The following is a 27,607-nucleotide window of genomic DNA, read 5'->3' as shown; positions in this document are numbered from 1 at the left end:
AAGAGCTCTAAATTTGCACCAAGAAACCACATTCAAGTATATGAAATGCTTACAGAAAAAAAATAGCTATTGTGTTACATTTGCATGTATTTGCATAAAATTGAAATGCATGGTCAAATTATATTTATTCTGTTTTGGAGAAAAATTTAAATGGTATTAACCTGATTTCTTATTTAAATCAATGTTTCTCTTCAATTATTTTTTTTTTTTGTCATCTGCTAACTGTGGATGACATAAAATCCAGTAGGTCTGAAACATGTAACAAAACGAAAGTTTGAACAGGGTCAACCTAAGCACAGGGCACCAAGGACCACCACCAAATCTTTTTATGGATTCAATCAATTCTCTGATAAAATGGCAAAGACATAGTCATGCGACAGATTTAAATTCTAGTTTGGCCAATGTTCTAAAATACTGGAAGAAATGATCAATTCTCCCCATTCTATCACCATCTTGGCAGTTACATAACTGTATTTTATAGCTCCACTGATTTCCAGAATCACTGTTGAGAACCATGTGTGACTATGTGGAGAACATAACCAGTGCCACTGAATTAGTGTCAGAGATTTGGGGAGGGAAATCCTCTTATTTGCTTCTCTGCCAAAAGGCCAGGAGTAGAAGCAAGGCTATTCCGGTGCAGCTTTTAAGAATGAACTCACTCCCAGTTGTAGGCCACTGCCACGCCTGTCCTTGTGTTTCCCTGAGAGCAAGAGCCTTTCTCAGGGCGAGGCGCCGAGTGCACAAAATTTAAAGAAGTGCTCACTCTCACATCACATCACTCATCACATTTGTGATGAAAAGAAAAAAGCTGGATAACACGCATCCCTGGGAATAAAAATTAACCCGTTTTATCTGCGCGGTTTTTCCTGTTTTGGTTTTGTCATTTAGCCCGTCAGGTTCACATCATTTTGTACTAGTTCAGGTAACATGCTTTTGATTCAGCATGGCACAAGTTTTCAGAAAAAAAATAGAATAATGTTCACTTAGGTATACTTAGTATTTTGTTGTATGGCTCCCTGAAAATATACAGATTAAAATCACCAAAAGGCTGATGACACCTTTCAATGAGATGATCAAAGCTAAATCAAATATGAGTAGAGACTTTAATTTCTCTAAGCAGACATTGTTACAAAGCCAACAAAAGGATTACTTGTCAGAGTCTTATGTACACTTTCTAAATATGTTTTTATTGATTATCTTAGAGAGAGAGAAAGGCAGAGGCATAGAGAGATTGAAACATTGATGAGAGAAGAACATCAATTGGCTGCCTCCTGCATGCCACCTACTGGGGATCGAGCCTAAAACCTGGGCATGTACCCTGACCAGGAATAGAAGAGTGATGTTCTTGGTTCGTGGGTGGATGCTCAACCACTAAGCCACACAAGCTGGGCTGTACACTTGTTTTTTTAATCTAAGAATATGCTACACTTATGCATCAAACTCTTATACACTTTTTTGAATAGTGATAATTTGGGGTGTGTGGGAGCAGGGTATGAATTCTTATTAGAGTTCTCCCTTCATTTATAGCAGAGAATGAAGAAGAAAGAAGATAACCCCAAGTTATGGTTTCAATCAGTAGTGAAGCATTTTTTGAACGCAGGATATGTATTCTCTCTACTGAACTAGATGCTTCTATTTGGTTGAGTAAAACATAAATTCACCCATTTCAATGGACAAAGTTGCTCCAGGCTGAAGAGTTTTTCTTTTCACCTACAAACTTGTCTTACTGCAGGGACCATATATTAAGCCTCCAATGAGCTTTTGTTTGGGTTTAACATTCATTTTATCTAGAAACCATGAGGATTTTGATGGTCAAAGGCAACGGCTTTGCCCTAAAATGCATGTAGCTTTCACTTGGATATAATCAACCAACATGATTATTTTTGCGCATGAATTCTTATTTTAGCTACAGACGCATTTCTACAGCTTTTCGTTGTAGAACTGCATTTCAGAAAGCCTTCCTTTCTTTGTATCACATAGCCTTTGGATGGTTTATTTCAGCATCCTTTCTTGCATTTTATTTAATTTATTAAAAAAGGGGGGGTGAGTAACCTCTGGCTTTTTTCTCCTATGGTTTCTCTTTAATTATACTCAAGGTTACCTGCCTACCTGAATGATTCCTTTACAATGGCAACTTCTAAAAGCCTAACAATATTTTCTAATGTGAACTCTGGTGCCTCTCCTTCTGTGTAGAAGTAAGACTATCAGAATTGCAAAATATTTGGTTTCTCCTTATTTATCTGTCCAATTATACAAAGCAAAAAAACCCAAAAAACACCTGTTTATACATATAGCCTAATTATATCAACATATTCAGTAACCTTTCTTCCCTGAAACGTTAGGCAAGCAATATTAATTCTCAACACAAAAGCTGGAGATGTTAAAATGCTACCATTTTTAGAAATAAAATGAATCAATCAAATTCAGTTTCTGAATTTAGAACTTAATGAAGTATAGGATGGGTAAAACCTAGCAATAGGTTTGAGCCAAACTTTAGACTAAATGAAGCTCTGACCTAAGGCACAGTCTTAAAAAAGAAAATTAACTGAGAGATGAACAAGCAATCCCATTTATCTAGTTCCATTAAGCACCACTTTTCTTCAGTAGAATCCTAATGGCACTGGAATCTCTTGCCTCCTGGGAAACTCTCAACTATGTCATTAGCTTTCTGGATTTAGAAAGTATCTGAGAATAAAACAATTATGTGTGTATGTGTGTGTCCTGACCTATCTTTTCAAATACTAGTATGTGGTTTGAAAAACTGTCCTATGTAATTTAAAATCTGAGTTGATTCTAAATACATAAAATTGAAAACAGCAGCCAAATCCTGAAAGTGTTTTGATGATATATATCAATAAATACCAAAAAGAGAGTGTCCAAGTATCTCATCAATAATTACTGAAATAAGAGGGTATGTGTTGTAAACTCTGTTCCTACTCTAATACTTTATAAATATGACTAGCAACTGCTTTTCCCATCAAAAATAAGTTTTATTTAAGGCTGAACATTTTATATATTTCAAAGCACACTGACAGATGTTATCAGCTGGAGGCTCTGACTCAGACTTGCAAGGTGCAGGGATATCTGATATGACTGCCCCTTCGTGATGGATGAGAGATCAAGGAAAGGTCACTTCAAGGACTTCTCTGTGGTCATGAAGAGTGCCAATGTGAAGAATCTTGCTTGCGTTTATCCTTGTTTTCTCCTTAGACTATACGTTGATTTTAAAATATGCTTTAAAAAGAAAACACTTGGCCGAAACCGGTTTGGCTCAGTGGATAGAGCATCGGCCTATGGACTGAAAGGTCCCAGGTTCGATTCCGGTCAAGGGCATGTACCTTGGTTGCGGGCACATCCCCGGTAGGAGGTGTGCAGGAGGCAGCTGATCGATGTCTCTCTCTCATTGATGTTTCTAACTCTCTATCTCTCTCTCTTCCTCTCTGTAAAAAATCAATAAAATATATTTTAAAAAAAAGAAGAAGAAACACTTGATTCAGATCTGTTATAATAAGTAGTGCCTGACTGCAGAGTGATAACATTTGTCACCATAATTAACAACTAGAGGCCTGGTGCACGAAATTTGTGCATGGGGTGGGGGGGTGTCCCTCAGCCCAGCCTGCACCTTCTGCAATCTGGGACTCCTCAAGGGATGTCCAACTGCCAGACATCCCTCTCACAATCTGGGACCACTGGCTCCTAACCACTCGCCTGCCTGCCAGCCTGATTGCCCCTAATTGCTCCCCTGCCAGCCAGATCGCCCACAAGTGCCCTCCCCTGCCGGCCCAAGTGCCCTCCCCTGCTAGCCCGATCGCCCACAACTGCCCTCCCCTGCTAGCCTGATCACCCACAACTGCCCTCCCCTGCCGCCCCAATCACCCCTAACTGCCCTCCTCTGCCAGCCTGATCACCCACAACTGCCCTCCCCTGCTGTGACCTGCCCCCTCTACAGGGACCCATCTCCTCCATGCAAGGTGGCGGATATGTTGGGACCAGCCCCCTCCACATTGCGCGGAGCCACGGGACCCCCAGGCCTCATCACATGGAGCGGTCCCCAGGCCCCGTCTCCGCTGTGCACGTGGTTATCTTGTGATGGCCATCTTTATGGCGGCCATCTTGTGATGATGTCATGAGCGAGAGCCACCTAGGCTTTTATTAGTATAGATTACAGCTAAGCCTTAAGGAACGTTATCTCAAATATGCAGTACTTTACATATATTACTGTATTTAGTGCACATATATTATAACAACTGTATTACATAAGACCCATTTTACAGAGAATATGCTAACAGAAGATGAATAATTTCACAGTAAATGGCGATACTGAAATTCATTAATGATTTATGAACTTGAGAGATAGAGTTTATCAACTTCCTCAACTTCCTCTCAATGTACTGGAATAATCTATCAAGTCATTACCACTTGTAATAGGTAATATATCCAAAAATGATCACATAACATGCAAATTGCCATATAATTTCCAATAGCCTATGAAAAAACAAAACAGAAAGCTTCCACCTTACTTCTCCAAACCCTTACTTTGTGGGGTCTAATCCCCAGTTCTTTTTATCTTCTGCATGTTTCCTATCAGAAAACCAACTGAGATTGGTTTTTCACTGCTACTTTTCACACTGAACAGGCAGCTCCAAGATAACATCTAACCCCTTCCCCAGACCTCTTTTCTCTTTATTTGCTTCTGCTGGGTTTATGGTGGGTTTCACAACAGGGCCAGGGCCATCACAGGGATTCTAGGGATAGTCAAATCTGTGGTCCTGGGTCAACAAGGTGGGATAATTACCATTCAAATCCAGGCCTCTGTGCCTCCTGAGTCCCAGCCCCCCAACCATCATTCAGGTAGAGTAAACTATGCCGGAAGCCAATCCTAGCATGTCATAATTTCAAGAGTTTCATCAAAAGGTTGATGGAACTTGGGGACTCAATAGGGTTGAGTCACACATGTAGTCACCTGTTGGGAATGGCTGAGAGCATTTCCCCAAACAGGAAAAGGGATGATTGCTTGGATGCCAGAGAGCTCAGGGCATCTTAATCTACATGTTATTGCCTCCTACTGGCCAAACACCTGAACAGCCATAGGCTAATTCTTCCATTCGGACAATGCCTCTGTATAGGAAAACCTGACCCTTTGATGTGTATATCTCTGCCTCGCCTCAGGACAATTTGTGTTAATAAAAAGCATGGGGGCCTGAGACTAGAAGAACTTAGAACTTAGATCTTAGTTTCCTTTAAGCTAAGCTCCTCTGACCCCCCAATGCCTTTCAAAATTATGCTTCGTCTCTGGACTCCTATTTAATCTACACACAGCCTTCTCCAGATTGCTGAACCCTTCTTGATGTTGGAATAAGAACCCCGGCAAACTATATCCAGGAAATGGCAGTAGCTTCAGACACCCCCAGGACAGCCCTGAGGAAAGCGTGCCCACTTAGATGCATCAGATTCAGTCACATGTGGGAAAGGCAGTGCCCTGGCCCCACAGCTGCAGGGGCTGTCTCCCTGACAGGAGGAGAGAACCACAATTTATTTATACGGGTGTTTTAACTTTTAAAATCAAAGGAGAAAGCTGAGAGACCTGGAGGAAGGGTTAGACAGGCAAATATTTGCAGCCTACGCAGGAAGTTTTCAGTTTGATTAAAAAAAACAACAACAACAAAAAACAACTAGGCTCCTCATTTAACATTTTTCTGAGGAAAACAATATTTAGAGATCAATTTGAGCTTTTCTAGTTAATATTCAATTTTATTATAACTTCCTTTTAGTGTATTGAGCCCCAAACCCTAATTTTCTCTTACACTGTTTTCCTCAGGAGTAGATAATAATGCTAATGACAGCAATAATCTTGGTAATGTAGTCATGGCTAATGTTCATGACAGAATTCACATCAAGGGAAATAAAAATCTCGACTTTTCTTTTTTGGAACTGACAGATTGGTTATAAATTATTCAAGTTCAATCCTGATCATCATATTTTGGGACATCCAAAAACAAGCACAGCTGAGCATGAGGACAGGTGTGGAGATGAGGAGTTACTTCATCTTCTCAAGCATTCCTTTTAAATGGGGGCGGGGGGTGCAAAAGAGCTGCCTTCAGAGATTTTAATAGCAAAATGTAATTCAAGTTCCTAAAAATAAGAGTCATCCTCCCAACATTATGCTTTCATAGTAACTCTATTCTGCTTTTTATGCTTATAACACCCTTGTGATTGTTATTGTTGTTCCTATTTTAAAAGAGAATGAAATAAGGGAGCAAGCTATTCACCGGAAGCCACACCATTGGTTACTGGTGGAGGCTGTGCTCAACGTGACTCCAATCTGTGTGTTTCCCCCAGATTCTGCCCTAAAAATGGACCTAAGGCTGCCAGATCACACACATCAGGGATATTGTACAATCAACTCCCGAATTCAGAAAAGGACTTGAGTAAATGAGCTTTAAAGCCCCAAGCTTTAATTTTTTAATTAAAACAATGCATTATTTTTCTTTCTGATTAAAAAAATCTATATTAATATAAATATTTAAATTTCAATATTAAAACCACAGGGAATTTGAAAAAAATCATTATAGCGGGTACATTCTATGGGGTACTGTAGCGCACAACTGAAATGACATCAAATACTTTATTTCTTTGCTAAATTCTAAGAGGGGTTATGGCTTGGAAAAAGAATAGAAAGAGTGACTGCAGGACTGCTGAAGCCTCTGACGTAGCTTAGACCCCTTCCTCCTGCCACCCCCAGTTCTCCCACAGCCCCTGAGCTCTGTGCAGGACGTGAAAATGCAGTGCCTGAAAAGCGGCTTTATCCGGGTGCCCAGAGTTTACAGCAATCAAACTTAACCACAAATCAGCAGCTGTGGGCAGCGTGCAGAGAGCAGCACTGAGAAAGCAATACACGTTACAAGATATGAACCATCTGAATATTGGTTCCCTATGTTTTTATCATAAATTCTGCTGTGAAATCTTAATTGGATCTGAGATAGAATGCACTTCCTCCTCTGACCTTAGCCCTGAATCCTCATTCATTTGTATATATTTTCCATCCTCAATTGTACTCATGTCTCCAACAAACTAATCAATGGGGAAAACAGTCTTGTTTCAGATCATCACATGCCACAACTGCTCCCCGAGATTCGCTGAACGCAGCTGCTGTGCAAGGTAAAAGTCTACTTGCAGGTATTCTAATGATCACCCAAAAAGATAACTATCCTTTGTAATAAAGATGGAGTTTCTAAGTCCAACATCAAGATTTATGCCATCCCACCATTTTACACCGATCTTTATAAAAAGCACTTTTCCACAGTGTGTATCTGCTCTACAATTTAACTGACTTTTATCTCAGACACAGCTCTGTCTTTCTTTACACACCGTGTATGATTCTAACACTGCAAATAACCTTCACTATGCGCTTTCGTCTTGTGATAATTCGCATCTAACTTGTTAGTAATCATTTTCAACTGTTGATAGCTTCACTTTTCTTGAATATAATTACACTGAACCCCACTGACTAGAATTTACCAGTACCTATTTTTCTCCTGAATAAGGAAAATTAATTTGCTGCCTACATTTTGTTCTGTTATGAGTCAGTTGAGAAAATTACATAAACTGGGATGCAGAACAGAGTTTCTCAGATATGTTATTTCTTCTTCATTTCAAAGAACCAAGTGCAGAATGTGTAATCTTCTCCTCTCCACACCCACTCTGCGCCACTGTGGACCCTTAAATGACTCACACATCAGAAACATCTAATTTAAGCATGGTTTGACTAATTTCACCAGTGATCATCACCAGTCTTTCAAACTCACATCTGTTGAGCATTATGTATGTGTTGTCCAAATCTTGATTGTGTGTTTTCAGTTAAATACCTTAAAACATGTCAGCATTTTAACTAAGAAGATAAGTCAACAGTCTAAGGGAAGCATTCTTATCAGATAATTGTGCACTGTTTACACACAGAACTTGCTGGAATGATGTTAGTCATTTTGGTTCATGTAATTACCATTCCTATAACACAGTTCCATCTTGAAAAACTGCTCTTCTGAATTTATCCTACAGAAGACAAGGATGCTAGCTGAATCAGCAATGCAGAAGGCCTTGCCATGCTATCTGTCTCCTCTCCCCCCCGCCTCAGTGTCTTTGGGGTTCTCTCTTGTTTAGGCGATGACAGCAGGTAAATCCCAGGTTGTTGGCCTGAGAAGACTAAGGCTGGCTGAGTTCAACATGAGTATTTTCCTGGCAATTTCATGTTCTCTAGCTGTTATTCAATGGCATGTGTTCAGACCCTCCCATATACTGAAAAGTTAAGCCAAGCAGGGCAAAAGGAACCTTTTGAGCATATCTTGATCCAGGCCAACCTCCATGGGTCCAGACCAGCTCACTGGAAAATGGCACTGCAGTGTAGGGCCAACTAGTTACAAATGGTCCTTAGCCTCCTAAAATGGGCTACTGGTCTTCCTGCTTACTTGAAAGTATACTTCTATCAATTAAAACTCCTTAAATGTATTGTATACTGCATATACCAAAAACTAGAATTTTTAAAGGATGGGACTTTTAAAGAATTGAATAAAAGTCCTAGATATTTTTTTCCAGAATTTCAATAATATGTTATTTCTGCACAGCCTATCCTGAAAATGTCTATTCTAAGATACATGTGTAAGATTTCTATATCCAGGCTAAATACCATTGTAATCTCTCCAATATTACCACTGCTTCTTATTCTTACTATATCCACTTTGGAGATTTGTTAAATTTCAAGAATATGTAATGATTAGAGAACCATGTAAGTTTATATATTCTTTCTTGAATACATGCTTTTTAAAGGTAAAGGTTTCAAAAACATATGTTAAGAGGGTTTGATGATAATGCAACTAACCCTGATACTTCGCAGGAAAACAAAATATTTTCGTAGTCATAGAACACCTTAACATTTTTTTCAGAAATGTATTTTCCAGAGTGGATATAATCACCCAGACTTGCTTTCTAATTCTTCTAAAGTATAGCTCTAATGATTGTTCCCTTACTCTATACTTATTTTATTTTCAAATGTATCTATTACCTCACCTCTAATATAAGAACACCTCCTTTTTAATTCAGACAGCTTTTCAAAGATATAGTCAGTATTGATTATGAAACAGAAATGCTAAACAGAAATAAATCATTTGGAGGAATTAGCATGACTAAATCTTTTCAAACATTAATTATAATTCTATTCCTCATTTAGATCCCAACTCCCTTGTTAATATACTAAAATGTTAATATATTAGATTGCATTTTCTTGAGATACTTCTTTTATGTTAGCTGACTGTGTATTATTTTCTAAAACTACGTTTTACAATTATGAGGGCTAAATTTTTGAGAAACATGATCAATTACTACATAAGATTATGGACGTTACTTGATAGTGTTATGAACGTAAATTTGACCCACGTTTCAGATGGACCCACTCCTCATCCTCAAACTGGACCATGGACTAATGAAGCCTGCAGAGCATCCCCTTGAACCAGAACTATCATGAATTCCAACCCATAAGGGCAGTGTAGATTCAAAACTTTCAGATATGATTCTTCAACAGAGGAACCTGGAGGACACCACCTGACCCAGGTGATCAAAGTCAACATCACTACCAATGAGTTATATTGACATCCTGCACCTCCAGGCAAGATGTGGTGGGAAGGGCATCTTGTCGGAACTACCTCACCTGAAATGCTCACATTAGGAAGTAACATGAGACTAACCGAGGTTGTGAGATGTGCTACCAAGTTCCTGGTCAAGAATGACAATGTGAAAGATGGAGTGACTACCTCAGGCTGAAAAGACTAAGGAGGCAAGACAAAGTCAAGATGTAACACTAGACCGGCTCCTACCAGAAAAGGCACTTTACTATCACAAATGGAAAATGTGAATTCGACTGCTGAATGGTAATCAGTATTATACCAATGTTCATTTCCTGGTCTACGTAATAGATGTAGTCATGTAAGATTAATATTTGGAGAAGCTGGGTTCTAAAATAATACTTTGCAACTTATTTGGTAAGTCTGAAATTATGCCAAAATGTTTCAAAAATTTTACCAATTGATCCCAATTTTACCAATGAGAGGATAGAAATTTATGTTTAAGGGCAATGTTCAAAATACAGAGAAACTTGCAAGTATAAACTAGGCTTCCTACTTACTGATCTTTCTACTATATAAAGCTTCCTCTAATATAGATTTAGAATACTCTGTCCTACTTTCTAAGATAATTTTTTCTGTGTTGATGTGAAGATTGTATAAAAGGATTATGAAATCACAGAGGTATATCTTATATCTTCATGCAAGCCTTTGTTCACAGATACATGGCTCCATTCCTCCCTCCTACCCACCTCCACAGATGTAGATTAGCTATAGAATTTACTGCTTTCCACTGCCATCTGGTTACCCGCATGGCTTATCAACCAGATGGTGAATTTTATGAAGAGGAGCTTGTTTTCTTTAAACTCTCCCATCTAGCACAACACCTACCACAGAGGAGGTACTAGGTAAGCACTGAAAGAAGACAGGAGACTGGGGAGGGGGATGTCAGTGAACATGGAAGGGGATAGGCCGGACAGCAGCAAAGGAGAACTTGGGGGATATAGTGTTAAGCATATTTAGAGAAACTACTGTTTCCCTCCAGTGATCATAATTATGATGACAGATAATCAATATAAATCATACAAGAATCATGCAGATTAGGGTGAAATTTCTCCCAATATAGCACTGATCTATCTATGCTTGAGCCGGCAAAGGCTCGGGGACTGTCCTGCTGCTTGTCTAATTCTGTCATTTATCTTGGTGAGCTGCAGAGACTGCTGCAGATTCTGGGACTCCACGTCAATGAGCACTGCACGCAAAGCCTGTCAAACAATCACAGAGGCCCAGGATCATCACTTGAGTTTATCTCATTTTTCACTTTCAATCTCAACAGAAACACAATGTAAAAACAGGACTAGCATAGACCTGTTTTGTTTTTTAATTTTTGCTTTTCCCATCACAAAATGGGTGACAAGTAAATACAACTGAAAGAGTTCAAGAAGATAGCATTTTAAAATATTTTGATCAATATGGATAGACAATCAAAAAATTCTGGGCCAATCTAGATTACCTAGTTTTTCATTAGGTTTATAACAGTAAGCCCCTCTCCTCCAACTTGCAGTTATGCAGATTCACTGATGAAGCCTTAGGTAATGATAACTTCCATTTGTAACCTAAGATAACTTTGAAGAGAAAATGGGCAATATTAGACTGAATTTATGGCAAGTTTGTGCATTTTAGTGGCAAAATCAGATGTATTTTATTTTTGCTATGGTTGAAAAGAAACCAAACAAAAACTGAATTGTTGATTTTATGTGGAGAAAGTGCACTGAATACTTTAGAGCTACTAGTATACTGAAGTATAGTAAGAGCTAAGAATACCTGCCAAAAAGTATGTCTAAGGATCTGAACTTATTTAGATCCACAGAGCTGATCCATGCCCAAATTCCCGCCAGGCATTTCACAGTTCTATTGCAAAGTAACAAGGTAAGAACAAGTGTCTTCACAATTCACTCTGGTTGTAGGGCCATTGTGAAAATGGGATTTCTACACGTGTGTAGGAAAAACAAACTCCGATTGCTTTCTTCTAAGATAGGTGCCAACTTTACGTAATCTACATATTGAGAGAGCACGTATGCTGGTTTTCCCCACTAAAATCTATAAAATGTAAATTGTACCATGATGAGTAGGCTTTTCCCTAACCAAGTAATAAATATTTGGGATTCATTATTGTCTTTGTGTGTATCTAATATAAATCTGCCAGTTACGAAATCTAATTCCTACCTCATTTTTTTAAGACAACCTCTTTTCAGGAGGAACATTCCTTTTCTGGAACACCGAACCCAGCTTTAGATATCAGGAGACAGAGTATCTCTTGGTGAGAGATACTGCTGAGGTGTAATTGGCTGCATTGAGCGTGCTCACCAACACGTTCCAGCAAGCTGACCTGAAAGCTGAGTGGATCCCACGCTGAATGTCTACACATCTGATGCTGACTGAGGTAATAGGAATAAATTCTCCCCCAATAAGCAGGGAAGAAAGGGGAGTAGCAGGGAAGACAAGAGTGATGTTCACAGCTAGAGAAGCCGACTGTGGAAGAGGCACGGAGCACGCATTTCAGGAAAAGTAATGGCCCGGAGCGCAGCAATCGCTGGCAGCCCATTATGGTTAGGAGAGATGAAAACCACTTAATGCCTGGAACAGAGGCCGGGTGGTTTGCAGACACATTTTTTGTCAGCTAGTTGGAGGACATTAGGTGAGAAATGCCAAGGTGAGGAAAAGGCTGGACTTAGAAAAGTGCAGTGCGATTCAATGCGATAGATGGCTGTGAATTAACAGTCAGTTCAGGGGAGACAAGGAGGGACTCCTATTACAGGACAGGAAGACAGGCATGATGGCAACTAAGAAACACTCTTAGCGAAAGGCGCACTATTGTTCTTTAAAACAGAACTCCATATGGCACGGTGACTAGCTATATATATAAAAGCCTAAGTGAATGACCAGTTACTGAATGACCAGTTACTATGACGCACACTGACCACCAGGGGGCAGACACTCAATGCAGGATCTGTCCCGTGGTGGTCAGTGCGTTCCCACAGCCAACCTCCTGTGGCCAGCCAACCTCCTATGGCCAGCCAACATCCCACAGTCCCTCCCCCAGGCTGGCCAGCCCAATCGATCCCAACTGGAACTGGGCAAGACAGTCCAGATCAGCCCCAATCACCGGCCAGGCCAAGAGACCCCACCTATGCATGAACTCGTGCACCAGGCCTCTAGTCATTAATAACACTGTACTGCATATTTGAAAGATGCTAAGAGAGTCGATCTTAAAAATTCTCATCACAAGAAAAAATAATCTATAACTATGTATGATAACGAGTGCTAACTGGATTTATTGTGGTGATCATTTCACAATACATACAAATGTTGAATCATTGTTATATACCTGAAACTAATGTTAGATGTCAATTATACCTCAATAAAAAAAGAATTCCATCAGAGTAATAACTAATGACTCTTTCCTTAAGTCTATACCTTTCCAGTCAGCAGTTTATCAACTCATATCACCAGATTAAGAGAAAGATTCTCATGATAAAGGTCAGATTCTAACACAGCCCAGAAGTCCGTGCCCTGGAGATCTTATGGTGAAGGTTCTACAAGCACTCCTGGTCCCTTCAACAAACTGTTCTACTTTGGTCTTGAGTTATCATGTTGAATAAAACCAGTAAATAGGCTAAAATAATAAGGTCACTAGTCATCTTGTGACTTAATTGTCCTCAATGTCTTAATGACCAAATGTTATTTATTTATTCATCTCATTGGCCATCAGCTCTTACCATGGCCTCCAAATTCAAAGGCCTAAAAAATATACGTACACATGAGTTCTCTGGCATTTGAAATCCCTGTGTATAAGGAATGAATCTTTCACCCACTCACTATATTTCCCACTAACTGTCCATCTCAAATTATCTCACTGCATCTTTTCTAAATTTTAGTCATTTAAAGAGTTTTTGTGTTTAACCCATTTGCATCCTGAACATTTTACAGTGAACATCTGTATGGAACGCCCAATATACATCAGACAAGAAATAAACACAAACTTGTTTTTCATCCCATACAATCTGCCAAGTGATTGTCTCTGATTAACTGAAAGGGAAACACAGAATATTTCTTTTTATCTAATCAAGGAACCCCACAATTTCTGAGATAAACCATAAAAACGTTGCCCAATAGCTTCATAAGCATTTGAAATTTAAGTAACCTTAGCAGCATGTATTTTCATAATTTTAAATTGACTTGTGAGGATTATTTTGATACAAGCATTCTGAATTATTATATGAAGACTAAAATGTACAAGAAGGGTGTTTTAAAATTTTTTAAGTTATGTTTACTTCAAAATGTCAACTTCACTGTGGCAACCCCATTTAAAACCAAATTAACAGAAATATTTTAGTTGTCTTTAGAAAATGTTATATTCTCATAAAAGTATGACTTCACCTAATCACTACTAATTCTTTCTGAATCAGCTGAATGTTATATAAAACTGTCCACTGAAAAAAAGTTTGATGAATTTGTTAAATGTTCATTAAAAATGAACTTAAGTTCTAAATTCTTAGTCATTAACAATGCATAATGGTGACTGCTCTCACTCTGTTTATAAGAAAACAGAAAAAGCTGAGAGAGGAATTTAGTGCATGGACACTGTATAAGATGCTACAAATAAAATAGTACTGCTCTAAAGATATATATGCACATAAAACACGTGTGTACTAACACATCTTTTCTTAGTGAAAAAAAAAATGCTATGGCTGGCAAAAAAAAAAAAAAAGTTCTAATCCACAACCTAGAAATCTTGAACTTACTCAAATCTTTCTCTTCTCCATAAATTTCCATCATTATTTCTAAAATATAGAGGCATTCAATGAGAACAGTAAATACAACACAAACCACCTTGACTTATATAGATATCCATCAACAAAAACAGATTTTCACCTTTATGTAAGGTGTGTTCAAATGAAAACATAACCCATGAAATAAAGAGCAAAGATTCTTCCTCGAGCTTTCAAAGTTGGAAATTCACTCAGGCGTAAACTCATCAGCTTTATTAGGAACAGAGGTCTAAAGCTGACAAAGTGCCAAGTAAAAACGCAGATGTATAGATTTCTTGTCAAAACTTACTCTATGAAGGAAACATTCACCAGTGCTCATCACCAAATTGAGAAATTTAGGAAACCTTTGCAAATATGTAAGTATCAGCCCTACAGCATGCTGGGAACTGGACCGGATATGAGCATGGTGAGGGAAAGGCCCTTCTCCTGATGGGCCCCTCAGTGCGGAAGGCACTCAATTGAAAAATCCTGCCCAAACAGAACAGAGCTGTGAAAGATAACGTGCAGTTTGGCTCCCACCTGGCCACCTCACAAATGCACCACAAACTCCCCCCGTTGGTTTAATGAGTGTCACTTCTGACTGACTTCTGTTCATATTCATTTTTAACCAAAAAACAATTTTAAAAAGAAAATCTTTAAAAAATCCATCAAAACCAGACCGCCTCTAGAAAGAGTAGGTTTGAGTTGCTCATAATTTAAAGACAATAGAGTGAGAGTTTCATGCTCTCTAACACCAAAGCATAAATGAGCAGTTCTCCATCCAACCACAGACATTCCCAGTAACCACGAGTGACTTCGAAAGGCCACCTGCCCTACCTTTCCGACATACAGGGGGTCCGAACCCATGTACTCCTCCAGCACAAAGAACTGATTCCACACCCAGCTGCGCTTGGTCCTGGGCCTCCCCGACTGGAAGTAGGGCTTTGAGCTGGACCTCGAGAGCTCTGCTTGGCTCATCCCAGAAAAGCACAGGACAAGGGCGATCAGCTGCAGGAAGTGGCAGAACTCCACTCTGCCCAACTTCATCTTTTTTTTTTCTTTCTTTTTCCTGTGTAAGAAAAGAACCTTGACAACAGAAAAGGCACAGTTCCAGTTGGCTTGGCAGCTCTTGCCTCCGGCAGGGTGTCAGCTGGGAGTCCAGAGATGATAATTTGTAGAGCGTCCGGTTGGAGGTGGTCACCACCGCTGAATCGCCTTCGCCCAAGAATGGTGTAAGAGGTTCCTATCGGGACAAAGCGACAACTCGTGTCAGAAACCAGGACACACAACCGGGAACGTTCATTTACTAACTTCGCACTGATTTCCCCAAGATGTCATCATTTGTATAATTGCTAAACTACAGATTATGAACTTAGATGGAAACTGGCAATCACCGTGGTCCTATGTGGACGTCGCTGAGGCAGGATGATTCCTGTTCCATAATGCAACCTTAAAATTCTGCGCTGCTTCTAAGGCATTCTACTTGAGCATATGGTTTATTGCACACAAATGGAACCACATCCATTAAAAAAATCATTTAATGCTAGCCTTTACTTATTTAATTTTTTTTTATATTGCAGGCAGTTTCCTGCGCTGGTATTAGGCTATGAAAGCAAAGCAGGGATTTAGGCGAATGGGAAGGACATATGCTGGTTTAAATCTCTCCTGTGAAACTGTAAAGAGAAATAACGGAGCACGAGGTGCTTCGACGCTGGGTGATTGATTCTGAGTCACAGAACACCAGCTGCTCTGACGTGTTCTGAGTTGATTGTGATCAGCTGAAAGCTCAGTCGTTTCCAGTCCCCACTCTTCAGACTTACTGTCACAGATGCTGCGGAGCAGGTTCGATTATGCTATTTCACTGCAGTGATTTGCGACTCCACAGATATTTACTGAACATCTCACAGCTAGGCTTGCGCATAGTAGGGCCTTCCCCCCCAGGCACACTTATGGGATTGAATTATATGGATCATCAGAGAGGTGAGGAAACTCAAGTGTATTTGTAAGCCCCGTTCATTGTTGGCATGAGCACAGAAAGAAAAACCTCTCATTCTAAGGTCTACTTATTTCAGTTACAGAACTCTGATTATGCAAGAGATAAAAAATCAGTTACAAAACAAACTTCCAAAAACAGAGAAATGATCATTTATGAGAAACTGCTCACGTAAATCACTATGCTACACTTTTCCTTATTAATTCCTTTGACTATAAATAAATCAACAATTGGGCAGTTACAGTGAAGGATTAACATTTGTGTTTTGTTTTGAGAGGACAAAAATAGTTTTAAGAATAGGAAGCCAAAAGATAGCTCCCTATGAAGGCAGAAGCTACACTGCCTTTGTATTATTTGCTTTTCCATCTTTCTACCTGTCTCTTCTATAACAGGGGTTAAGAGTTACTCCTGTTAATTTCTTACAGAAAAAAAAATATAGAAATACTTATAGAAATTGCCACATAAGTAGAAAAAAAGGTGAGATTTGTTAAACATGTTGGAATAGCCCGCACCACTGGAAGAAATGGATTGCACTGATTTTGAGCTCCATTCGAGGGAACATGTTCATGTTAAAATAGCTCTGTAAAGTTTTGAAATTTCAGAGAGCACCGTGGAATAACCCAGCTGCTTGCAGAACGGACTTGGTGTACACCGAGAACCAGAAGAATGATAAACCATTATTAGAGCACACTCACGTTGTCTGTGCACTGAACACATCTCCCCAAATCCAGACCTCCCATCTGGGAAGCAACAATGAAATCGGTCCATTTAGAAACCACTCTAGAAGGTCAAGTTATTCTAGACTTAGAATCATTAGAAGTAACTTGGAGTCAGGCACTAATATTCCAATGTAGGCCCCTCAATGAGGTTGAACGTTCCTGGTAGGGAGGTCTGAGCTAACCCACCTGAGACAGGTTACCTGCAGGTAAAGATGGTGGGTAGGTGGTTAAACTAGGCAACGGTGCACCAGGGTATTGGTCTATAATGAGCCAGGAGTTACAGTCAGGAGCTCAGGATGGTGGCTTTTAGTGGCAATAGCTGTCAGCATGGTGAGAAGCACAGTCATGTGACCTCCCTCATGCTACGGGCCACCAAGGTTCCTGGGGACAGTGAGGGCTGGGTTAGCATTGTGGTGACAGGATTGAGGCTAGATTGTGAAACCTGAGGCCAAAGGACATTTCCAGTTTTCCCCCTCTCCTTCCTCAAGAGTGAATAAATTTTCCCACAAAAACAGGGATGATCCCTGAGAGTACTTTTTTATATTAAAGTTTATTGTACAATTTTTAAATAATTATTTATTGTTGAAAGTATTACATATGTGCCCCCTTTCCCCCACTGACCCCCTCCAGCCTGCTCCAGCCCTCTCTGCCCTATGGCCTTCAGCACCCTATTGTCTGTGTCCATGGGTTATGCACATATGCATACAAGGTCTCTGGTTGATTACCTCCCACCCACCCTCCCTCCCCCTGAGATTCCGCACTCTGTTTCCATGCTTCCACATCTCAAGATCCACTCTGTTCGTTCATCCACTAAGTTTGTTACTTAGATTACACATGAGAGCGATCATGTGATTCTAATCTTGCTCTGACTTATTTCACTTAGCATGATACTCTCCAGGTCCCTCCATGCTCCCTGGGGCAATTTTTTAAATGTGATATAGCTAAATTATATCATTTGGACTACTTTATTAAGTGAACTTTGATAGCATTGTTTTAGTATGAAATGTATCCAACTTCTAACAAACTAAGTAGCGAATGAACTTTGGGAATTCAAAATTAAGGGAGTTATGATAACTATACAATGGTAAAGACTCGGCAATGCATCGGGCAGAGACAGATTCTGAGTCTTCAGTCAGCTAAACAATCTTGGACAAGTTATTTACAGAATTCTAAGCAAGTAAGTTGCAGAGATAAAGCCTCAAGTTTCTTGCTTATAAAACAAAAATGATAATAATGGCATCTCCTTCATAACAGGATAAAACAAGTAAATCATGAACAAATCATGATAGTGTCTGGGCCAACTAAAAGCACTAAAAGAATAGCTGTTCGGGTAATTAGTGCCATGATGATATTTTTCAGTTTAATACTAATTCTGTTAACATTAATTTTGTGAAATGAGGTTAGTTTTCCTTTAAAAGTTATGGGTAGCCCTCTGTTGTGGCTCAGTGATTGAATGCTGAGCCATGAACCAAGAGGTCAGGGTTCAATTCCCCAGTCAGGGCACCTGCCTCAGTTACAGGCTCAATCCCCAGTAGGGAGCTTGCAGGAGGCAGCTGATCAATGATTATCACTCATCATTGATGTTTTTTCTCTCTCCCTTACCTTCTCCTTTCCTCTCTCTGAAATCAAGAAGAACATTTTTTTAAAAGCTATCTGTAGTAAAATGTTTTAGGCAACTCTCACGCTGAATGAAACAGTCTTGATAGTTCCTGTCAGTGCCAGAGAATATGGATCACGAACCAAAAAAATCTAGATGGATACAAACAATGGCACCAATTTTCTTTTTTCAAAAATAATGTAATAGGAAAGCAATTTCTGTAATTCTTACCAGCCAAAGACTGATATTGGAGTTGGAGAAACTTACTCCAGCTCACTCGGGATGTTCAGTGACAGGAAGAAAACAAACATAATGTGGAATGGGAATAGGAACACTGGGGTCTTTGTCCTAAAACTGCCTCTATTTCTGTAGGACCTTGGATCCCCCTGGGATTTAATTTTTCTACGTTGGCAAAAGAAGGGAGCTGAACTAAATTATCTTGAAAGTCTGTTGGGGTGAGCCGGCACGGTCATGGCATACTCAGCCCCAGGGCGCGTTATGTGCCACGCCAGCTCAGCTGGTTCAGTGACCCTGAGAGGGGGAAGTGAAGGATGGAGAAAAGACAGACAAGAGAATGAAAGCTGGGTCTATGTGGACGCTGCTCCCGAATGGAGAGATAGCGCCAGCGCCCACAAGCAGTGTCTTTATTTTATAGCAGATGCCACAAGGCAAAGTAAGGGCATGGTCAAGATGTTTACAACATTCTCGTGGGTTTCAATCCTACTCAATTACATGCACCTGAACTCTATCAAGCCCATATCACTCAGATACTTGGGGCCACGTGTTCGGACCATAGGTTCAAGCTTACAACTATGTATAGCTGTTGGCTATAATTGTGCTGGGAGGGCTCTGCCCTCCAAGCTGGGACTTGCATATGGCAACGAGAGGACTGTGCCCTCTCATTAGTCCGAGGCTTGAACCTGTCCAAACACTGCTGCCGCTCTCCACAGTCTGTTTTAACAGGTCTTACCTTTTATGCTTTTGACAGTTATATAGAATAGATTTTGTTGACACGTTTAAGCTATGAAAAAGTGTGCATTGTTAAAAATTAAAGATAAAGGGTAGAGGGATTTAAGAAAGTCACAGTAATATAAAAACATTTGGCATATTTACGAAATGTAGAATGAATTTGAACATGAGATGTTTAACTTACTCTTCTTGACTCTGGATAAGACTGTCTCCCACACAACAAGATGATGGATTTATCAAACTGGCTAGAACATCCCAACAAGGTGAGTTAAGGAGCATGACATGGGGTCCTTTAGTCATAATGTAACATTTGTGAATAAGAGATACCTGAGAATTTTGTATTTTCCTATCTAAGTCAAGGGTGCTTAAAGCAGCCAGTATTAACATGAACCTTGGTGAAGAGGGATGACTGCCCTATCTGTGTATCACAGCATCTAGAACAGAAGCAGACACATAATTGGCAGAAAACAGTTATGGACTATTTGTTTTCATTATAATTAAATTCATTTTTATTTGTTTAAACATGTTTTTACTGAATTTAGAGAGAGCGCAAGGGGAAGGGAGAGAGAGAAATATCAATCAGTTGCCTCCTGCACGCCCCCTACTGGGGATCCAGCCAGCAACCTGGGCATATAGTATGCTCTGATTGGGAACAGGACCAGACAATGCCCACGAACTGAGTCACATGGGCCAGAGCTAAATTAATTTTTAGCATCAACACTTAACCATGTGCTAAGTCAATATATAAACTGCTTGCTCACTCTACTGTGTTTATGAGTCACAATCACTTTGAAAACAATTCCATTATATTTCTCAGTGGAGGTCTGAAGTGTTTGCCAGGCCCTTGAGCCAAATGTTCTTTACCTTTCTTGAAGGTCTAGAATGTACAAGGATACCTTGCCTGGCTTTACTGGAGGATGGAAATTCTGTTTCATGAGGTAGATAAATGCCTCAATAATACCCTTTTTGGAGTGTGCTTATAAAACTGGGAAACTATATGAATGGCTGTGATCCGAGTGGGTGTGTTTCAAGAGTGCCTAAGTCTGCCAGGAATATACACCTGAGAGCGGATCGGATGTCCCCTTTGTTAGTCAGGCTTCCCCAAATCCTTCCCTTCCTTTCAATCTTTACCTTTCAATCTTTCAAGGTAAAGGCCAGTACAGCAGTCCAACCCAAGTCATCCCGTGTTGTGATGTCATGCAAGAAATGAGGGATCCTGAACCAGTACGAAGAACCTCCAGTTATCTGTCTCATCAAACACAAAGAACAAGACTTGAACTTGAGATTTCCTATTGCCTCGCCCTCCAGACAGACTTCCTATCATCCCACAGATGTTAAACACACAAAGGCACCATGCTATTATGTTTTATATATGAATGAACTTGAGTGCACAATCCATCACGATTGTTGACTTTTTCACAGTGGGTTAAATATTGCCTCATGAATCAGAGCTAAAACCTGCACCCTCCCTTCTTAGATTTCCATATCATTCATCTTCTCCCTGCCTTTGGCTTCCTCCCCCCTCTGAGTATCATATACAGGTGCCAACAAGGGGTAAGTCACAGCAGAAGCAAGCAAAGACCTCTGCCCCCAAGCTGTGTGGTGTCATCTTGTCTTCAGTGGGCAAGCGTAGGAGAGTGACCCGCTACAGGTCTGGCGAGCTGACTAGCTCAGGAAAAAAGCCAGTGCAGAGAAATGATGTATGGTATACAGTTTAGGTAACTTCTACAGATCTGTGTCAACTTCTGGACAGTTACAAATGGGGAGCATTATAACTCTGACGAGGAAGCCAAGAATAGGTTATATCTGAAGAGAGGAGAATGAATAGGAGCCAACCACAGATGTTTGGGAGAGTCATGGTGATGGCTACAGGACTAATAATTAATCTAGAATAAAAAATTATCTGAGTAAGATTTAGAATGTGTTGTTTTTGCTCTGATATTTTAAAGATAAAACTTGTATTTTTTTAATTTCTAACATTTACTTTTCCCCCAAACAACACATTAAAATGACAATACTGTGATCAGCACAACACACCTGATTCAAGAGAATACAAAATGAAATCTTGCAAAGGAAATTTTAAATGATTGAAGCAAAAAGGAAAAAAAGAGGGGGGTGTGAGTCAGTCAGGCAGTATTTACTAACTCAAGATCACTTATTTGACCTGAAGTCACTTAATCATGCTACATTTTGCTCTAATTATTTTTGTTCAACTAAGTGGCAACAATTATATCCAAGTACGTAGACAGTTTATTATTCATTTAACCTTAATAGCCAATATTATTTAGCAAAATGAATTCATTATTATAAAATTTCCCTGGATTTTCTGCTCCACTTAACTGTGAAACCACTTTTAAAAATCAGATCAAGTCACAATAATGCTCTTAAGCGAATGTTTTGTTCATACCTAAAACAATGACTAAAAATTCCTTACCGACAACAATGAAATTTACTTATGAATCAGCATACCAATCATTAATTAGTAAAAGCACAAATCCTCCAGATCCTGTTCCATCTCAAAGGGAACATGCTAAAAACATGACAGGTAGCATCAAATGTATAATATTCAGCCACTCCCATTTATATGTAACCATACAAGTAGTTTTCAACACATGCCTAATTACCAATTAATTTACGTATGCTAAACTGCTTTTTAAAAGGCACCCAGTGCTATATGCTTTCTGGAAATAACTTGAGCTTTAAAATATGACTATCAATTATATTAAAATAAAATATATTACTATTTTAGCTTTTGTTGACACTTAACATGGTGTCTGATATTAAATAAAAACAACGGTTTACAGTGTATCTCAGTAAAGACTTTATACCATCACAGTTTCTCCAAATTATGGGCAAGAACAGCTCTCATGCTTCTGTGTCTGAAGTTAGCATCCTTAGTGGGCCTTTGACACTGTTTGAAAATATACTTAGTGTATATTTCACCGCAAACACACTGTTTATCATCTGTTGGTAGTACTGACTTACGGAAGTTTTGTTCTCTTAAAGGTATGCACAGTTTACAATTAGATGGGACATAACAGCCACAAAATAAATTCAATAATATGCATTTTCTAGGACAACAATGGTAAAAATACTTGAGGACTGTCAGTGTGCTTGACAGAAAGTAATGCATGAGAATTAAAAAAAAAAATCCATAATGGATGACTGCCAGACACCTCCAGAATCTAACTGATATTCCTCCAGATGTTTGCTGGCTGATCTATAAAACATAATTGTACAAGACTTCACAGTTGTAACAATAGCAAAATGGGAGGAAAAAATCTTTCTGTTGGCCTCCTGAGAGGAAACTGTCTCATCCCAAGACTGCTTTAAAAAAAACTGGACTACGTTTGACAAGCAACATGTTTTTAATGAATCCTCATGAAGGGCGAACAATATACATGCTTCAAAGTGGGACTGATACCACTTCACAGCAGCGGTGAGAGGGCGCTGTAAAGGTATCGCCACTGCTTTAAGAACAACCTTCCGTTCACCGGCTCTTTTGTGCCGTCAGAGAAAAGAAGCCTGTTCTTTTTTAGACATTCCTTGGGTATTAAACGATATTACATAAAGTCAATGACAAGTCCATCTCCTGGTTCGTCCAATGCCTTTTTTAAAGACCTTCATTTGTCCTCACCTTCCCTGGGACAGCTGCCACCCCTTACCACTGAGGTCCTCATGTGATTTATCTCTGTACATAAAGTTAGAGGCCTGCTCTGCAGCAGGGATCATATTTGCTCATTGACACTTTTACCTCTTTTTAAAGTAGATCTACCAAATGTGTTTGGGGGGACGCAGGAAGGTGAAAAGATATGTTCTAAAGTCCTCCTCTTTGTGCATGAGCAGAGGTGCCCCGACAGAGAGAAAATAGTCAGGACAAGGAGCATGTTAACAGCTGTGGCCACCCTACTTGAAGCTGAGTTATTAAGGGCAGTACCTACAGGATAAAGATGTCATTTCAGTACTGGTTCTCCTGAGGGTTCATGTAACAGAAAAAAAAACACCATAAAGACGTCCCCAGTGCACTGCTCCTCATGACTGAAGATCCTGCACATGGTAGAACCACAGATGAATAACATACATGAACTGGAACGCATTTTAGAAAAACCCAAGGCAGGCGTGTCTTCTTTATGAAAGACAAAATCAAAATCTACAGAATCCAGCGCAATGCCCAAGGTCACACAGCCAGTTACTGATGGAACTGGGCATGACTAGATGCTACGGGTAATTTAAAGGGGCTATTAAGTATTTCTCACTCTGATAATGAAGTGCTTTTTAATTTATTATCTTTGGAATGTGTCAGCTTCTCCAAAAGCCAAGAAAAGCAGCGTTGATCTCACTGAAATTGTTACATGGCCATGAGTTTGAATTTTCAAAGCAGGAAATCATCAGGATTTTCCATCCAGCAGGGTAAGGAGGGCAGAAGAAGAGAGTGACAGGACCTGTTGTTTAGGATTGCATGTCCAGGTGGAGCAAAATAAAAAAAGGAGGGTGAGGAGAATCCAGCTTTAAAACTGCTTCCCCCCTTCTAAACAACCCTGGTGATTAAAAAATCACTTCCTCCTATACTGTGACACTATAGAAGTAAACTATTTCCACTGAAATTTGAACAATGGACCACTGAATGTTTTAGAAATAGGATACCAACTCGGGGAAGTATCTCAGAACGTAAGAATGTACAGGTATGATTATTTGGTTGTTTGTTGCTGCAAATCTTGAATAGGAGATGAATCTGCTCCTAATGTACCCATTATAATCATTCTAGACTTAGCAGTGCCACCTGCAGCTTCCAGTACAGAAATATACTACCATTTAAATGGCTTCATCTGTATGCCATTAAAAGTTTAGCATTAACTTCAATAATTTAACCACTGATGTAACAGCCCCCTTCTTTTGTGCATAAAAGACATAATTTTTTTACATCTTAATTAGTGAAGCTGGGGCTCTCTGTCACGTGTGACTTCTCACGTAAAAAAACTCTGATCAAGTCCATTAGCTCCCAGGTCAGACAGCATTACAACCACAAACCACAACCTCCCACCGTTCACAGGCCTAAATATTCAGGCAGGGGCCCTGCAAATGAACCACACAGCCTGCAGTGTGCCTCTGGTTATCAGACCACTGTGTGAAAACTTCGCCAAGTGGATTATAGTGTCCATTTCAACGAAGCACAAATAACCTGTGTGGTGGGCAAAAGTAATAAAAGAGAAAGGGGAATCATAGTTTATAGTTAACTAGAAGCAGCCTATGCCAATTAAAAAAGAAAAGGTGATAAAGCACAGCCCTTCTGAGCTCTTTATATAATAACAAAGTGGCAGAACTATATGAAAAGGGTTTTCCTTAATACTCTTACAACATATCTTATCTGTATCAACTTTAATTTTTCATTTACCCTTGCATTTACACTGAGCCAGGTACAGTTTATATGATCTCACTGAAAGGCACCATGTCTCAATAAACACTCTGCAAAACAGCCAAAGAGAAATTCTGCCAGAACAGAAGTCTATAGCGTAATCTGAAGTGAATGTACAGACAGATGTCTGCATATCATTTGCACTGATGGTTTCCTCAGTGAGGATTCTTGCAGAAGGGCAAGGGGGATTGATGTTGGCTGGGGTATCTTTCTGCAAAGCCAACACATTCCCAGAGGAGGCACCCGAGGACTGCTGCTCACAGCTAGATCCGCTCGCTGTGCCTGTCAGAGGCTGAGGTGGTCACACACGACTCTGGTCACATGTCTTCCTTCCTTGTCCTCAGCTCCCCTGTATCACCCCATTTAAAAGCAACCGATTCCTTCACGCCAAGGACTCACTTTGCCATCAACTAACGTGTATTCATTATTTTAGAAGTTTCTGAAATTCCCAATTTAAGCTAAGGCTTTTGAAGCCTTCTGAGCAAGTGAAAAACATTTCTGTGTGTGAGGATCATGATGTGACACAAACCACTAATGCAATAAACGCAGCAGCACTTGACAAAATCCAGGAAGGTTGAAATTACTCAGGCATACACATTCACAACACTAAACAATTTATGGGTTCAGTGCTTTAGAAAGCATTTCTAAAAAATCTGACTAAGAAAGTATGTGACTGGACACACAGATGTATTTACTTCTTCAAATCAGTAAACATTCTGAGAAGTTTACAGCAGCTCTGCCTTAAACACACACACACACACACACACACACCACAAAACCCTAAAGTGCTGAATGATAGGGAGACCAGCAAAGACATTACCCCTGAGGAGACATAGTGGGTTGATTTTTAGATCCAGGAAGGCTGAACAGCGGCCAACTCAGTATGCTCTCCACCCTCTTTTCTGCATTGGACAAGAAAAACTAGAGTCAATTCAAGGGTAAACTGCAGTCATATAGATGCTCTACAGTCACCCTTTTGTAAGAAAGGGAAAAGCTCTGTGCTATTAAATCAATAAAAGTGGACTTAAGAAGAGTTGTGAGCCTGTCAGCTGATTGTTAACACAATCCTAATGACCTACTGCAGCCCTTAATTACAATAATATCTCACGCTGTGAGTGCACAATGCCCTTTTATTAAAGCTGCAGCCTCGATGGCTTTGAGCAGGGTGCTGGTCTGCACTATTGATTATTGTTCCCTTTATTTTTCCTCTCACACAGACAGACTTTCAGCTAGCTGGACCAGATAAAGACTATTAACGCTGGATGCCACCTAATTGCTCCTGTCACTCTGTTCCTTGTTAAACACTCACCGATAAGATTCCCACAAAGTTGCCAATGTGACTACCTGCCTCAGTTCTTTTGAATTTTAATTCACACTGTTCCAAGTAGCCCTAAAGAGGAAGAAAATGCTTCTCGATGTATTTCCCCTTCATATATGTAACAAGAAAGAGCTTAGGTAAATATAAAGTCTAACTAGTTCTTTGGGAAAGTAATTTTTTGTGTGTGACTGAAAGCTTCCAATGTAATTATTTTCTCCCTAGTTCCCCGCCCCCCCCCCAACTTGTCTTTATAAAAACACACTTAAAAACTATTTAGATGTTGCTGGCAATATATCCGTGAAAACTTTCCTTTAAAAAAAGAAAGGGGCTGCTACTACTCCCCTAAACTCTTTTAAAATACACTTTTTTGTGTGATGTTAATCTGATTTTTAAAGTGCATAGTTGTCAGCAAGAGCCACACAGTCTCCAGTTACTTACATTTTTCTACACCCCCTCCACCTTCCCACCCCCGCCAAAGTTCTGTTCATGTACTTCTGCATTAAAATGATCTGAACACCTATCTGGTTCCAGGGAATATGAGCGTGCGTCCAATTTAAAGATCCTTCACTTAATAAATTATCAAATAAAGAGAAGCTACTTTTTTTTTGCAAAATAAAAGGCATTTTAAGTATATGCAAGCTCCAAAGCTCTGAGACACCTAATCTTTGACGCTATCTTCGCAGGTTCCCATGTGCCCACAGCTGGATGAACTCATTACTAATCTTGACTCACCTGGACAGTATCTAAGAAATCCTTAAGGTTAACGATCTAAACGTGCAGCCAACACAGACAATAGGCTCTTCCTCATTCATCCACGCTGGGAGGTCGAACACCAGCAACTAGCAGCATGGAGCAGGTGCACCCACGGGGAAGTCCACCCTGCATTCAGAGCGGCAGGAGGGCGCCCTTTCCCCAAGGCACCCCCAAGGAACAGCGGGGCAGAGGGGGAAGCGGGACGCCCTGCAGATGCACAGCAGCAGCAGAATACTAACTATAGCAAAAAGCGAAGCACTCTTAGATGAGTTCCACCTTCACGGAAGGTAAAAGGAGTCCAGCGCGGATGTAGAAGGACCTGGCACACGCAGACGCACACCCCCTTCCAGTCTCAGACCGCTGCTGCGGAGCCTGGCGGCCCAGGCAGCGCAGACTTTTGCCCCCATCCATCCCAGGTCAAAGGGG

The 27,607-nt window shown here is 40.0% G+C and overlaps 1 protein-coding gene across 3 annotated transcripts in view; it reads right to left on the bottom strand.

Moving 5' to 3' along the window:
* Positions 1–27,607, bottom strand: part of CDH7 (cadherin 7) — a 121,128-nt gene that overhangs the window by 93,118 nt on the left and 403 nt on the right. For 2 of the 3 annotated variants that reach the window (XM_006756810.2, XM_006756813.2), the window contains exon 2: positions 15,257–15,662. In XM_006756810.2, the coding sequence (XP_006756873.1) occupies positions 15,257–15,466 (210 nt within the window). In that variant the 5' untranslated portion in view covers positions 15,467–15,662. Of the gene's footprint in view, positions 1–15,256; positions 15,663–25,930; positions 26,013–27,607 lie in introns of all 3 variants that reach the window. The other variant, XM_006756811.2, reaches the window with a different exon arrangement.

The sequence above is a fragment of the Myotis davidii genome, unplaced genomic scaffold (genome assembly GCF_000327345.1).
Source record: "Myotis davidii unplaced genomic scaffold, ASM32734v1 scaffold11, whole genome shotgun sequence".
Taxonomy (NCBI): domain Eukaryota; kingdom Metazoa; phylum Chordata; class Mammalia; order Chiroptera; family Vespertilionidae; genus Myotis; species Myotis davidii.
The sequence above is the reverse complement of the archived record's forward strand: the minus strand, read 5'-3'. Positions and strand labels throughout refer to the sequence as shown.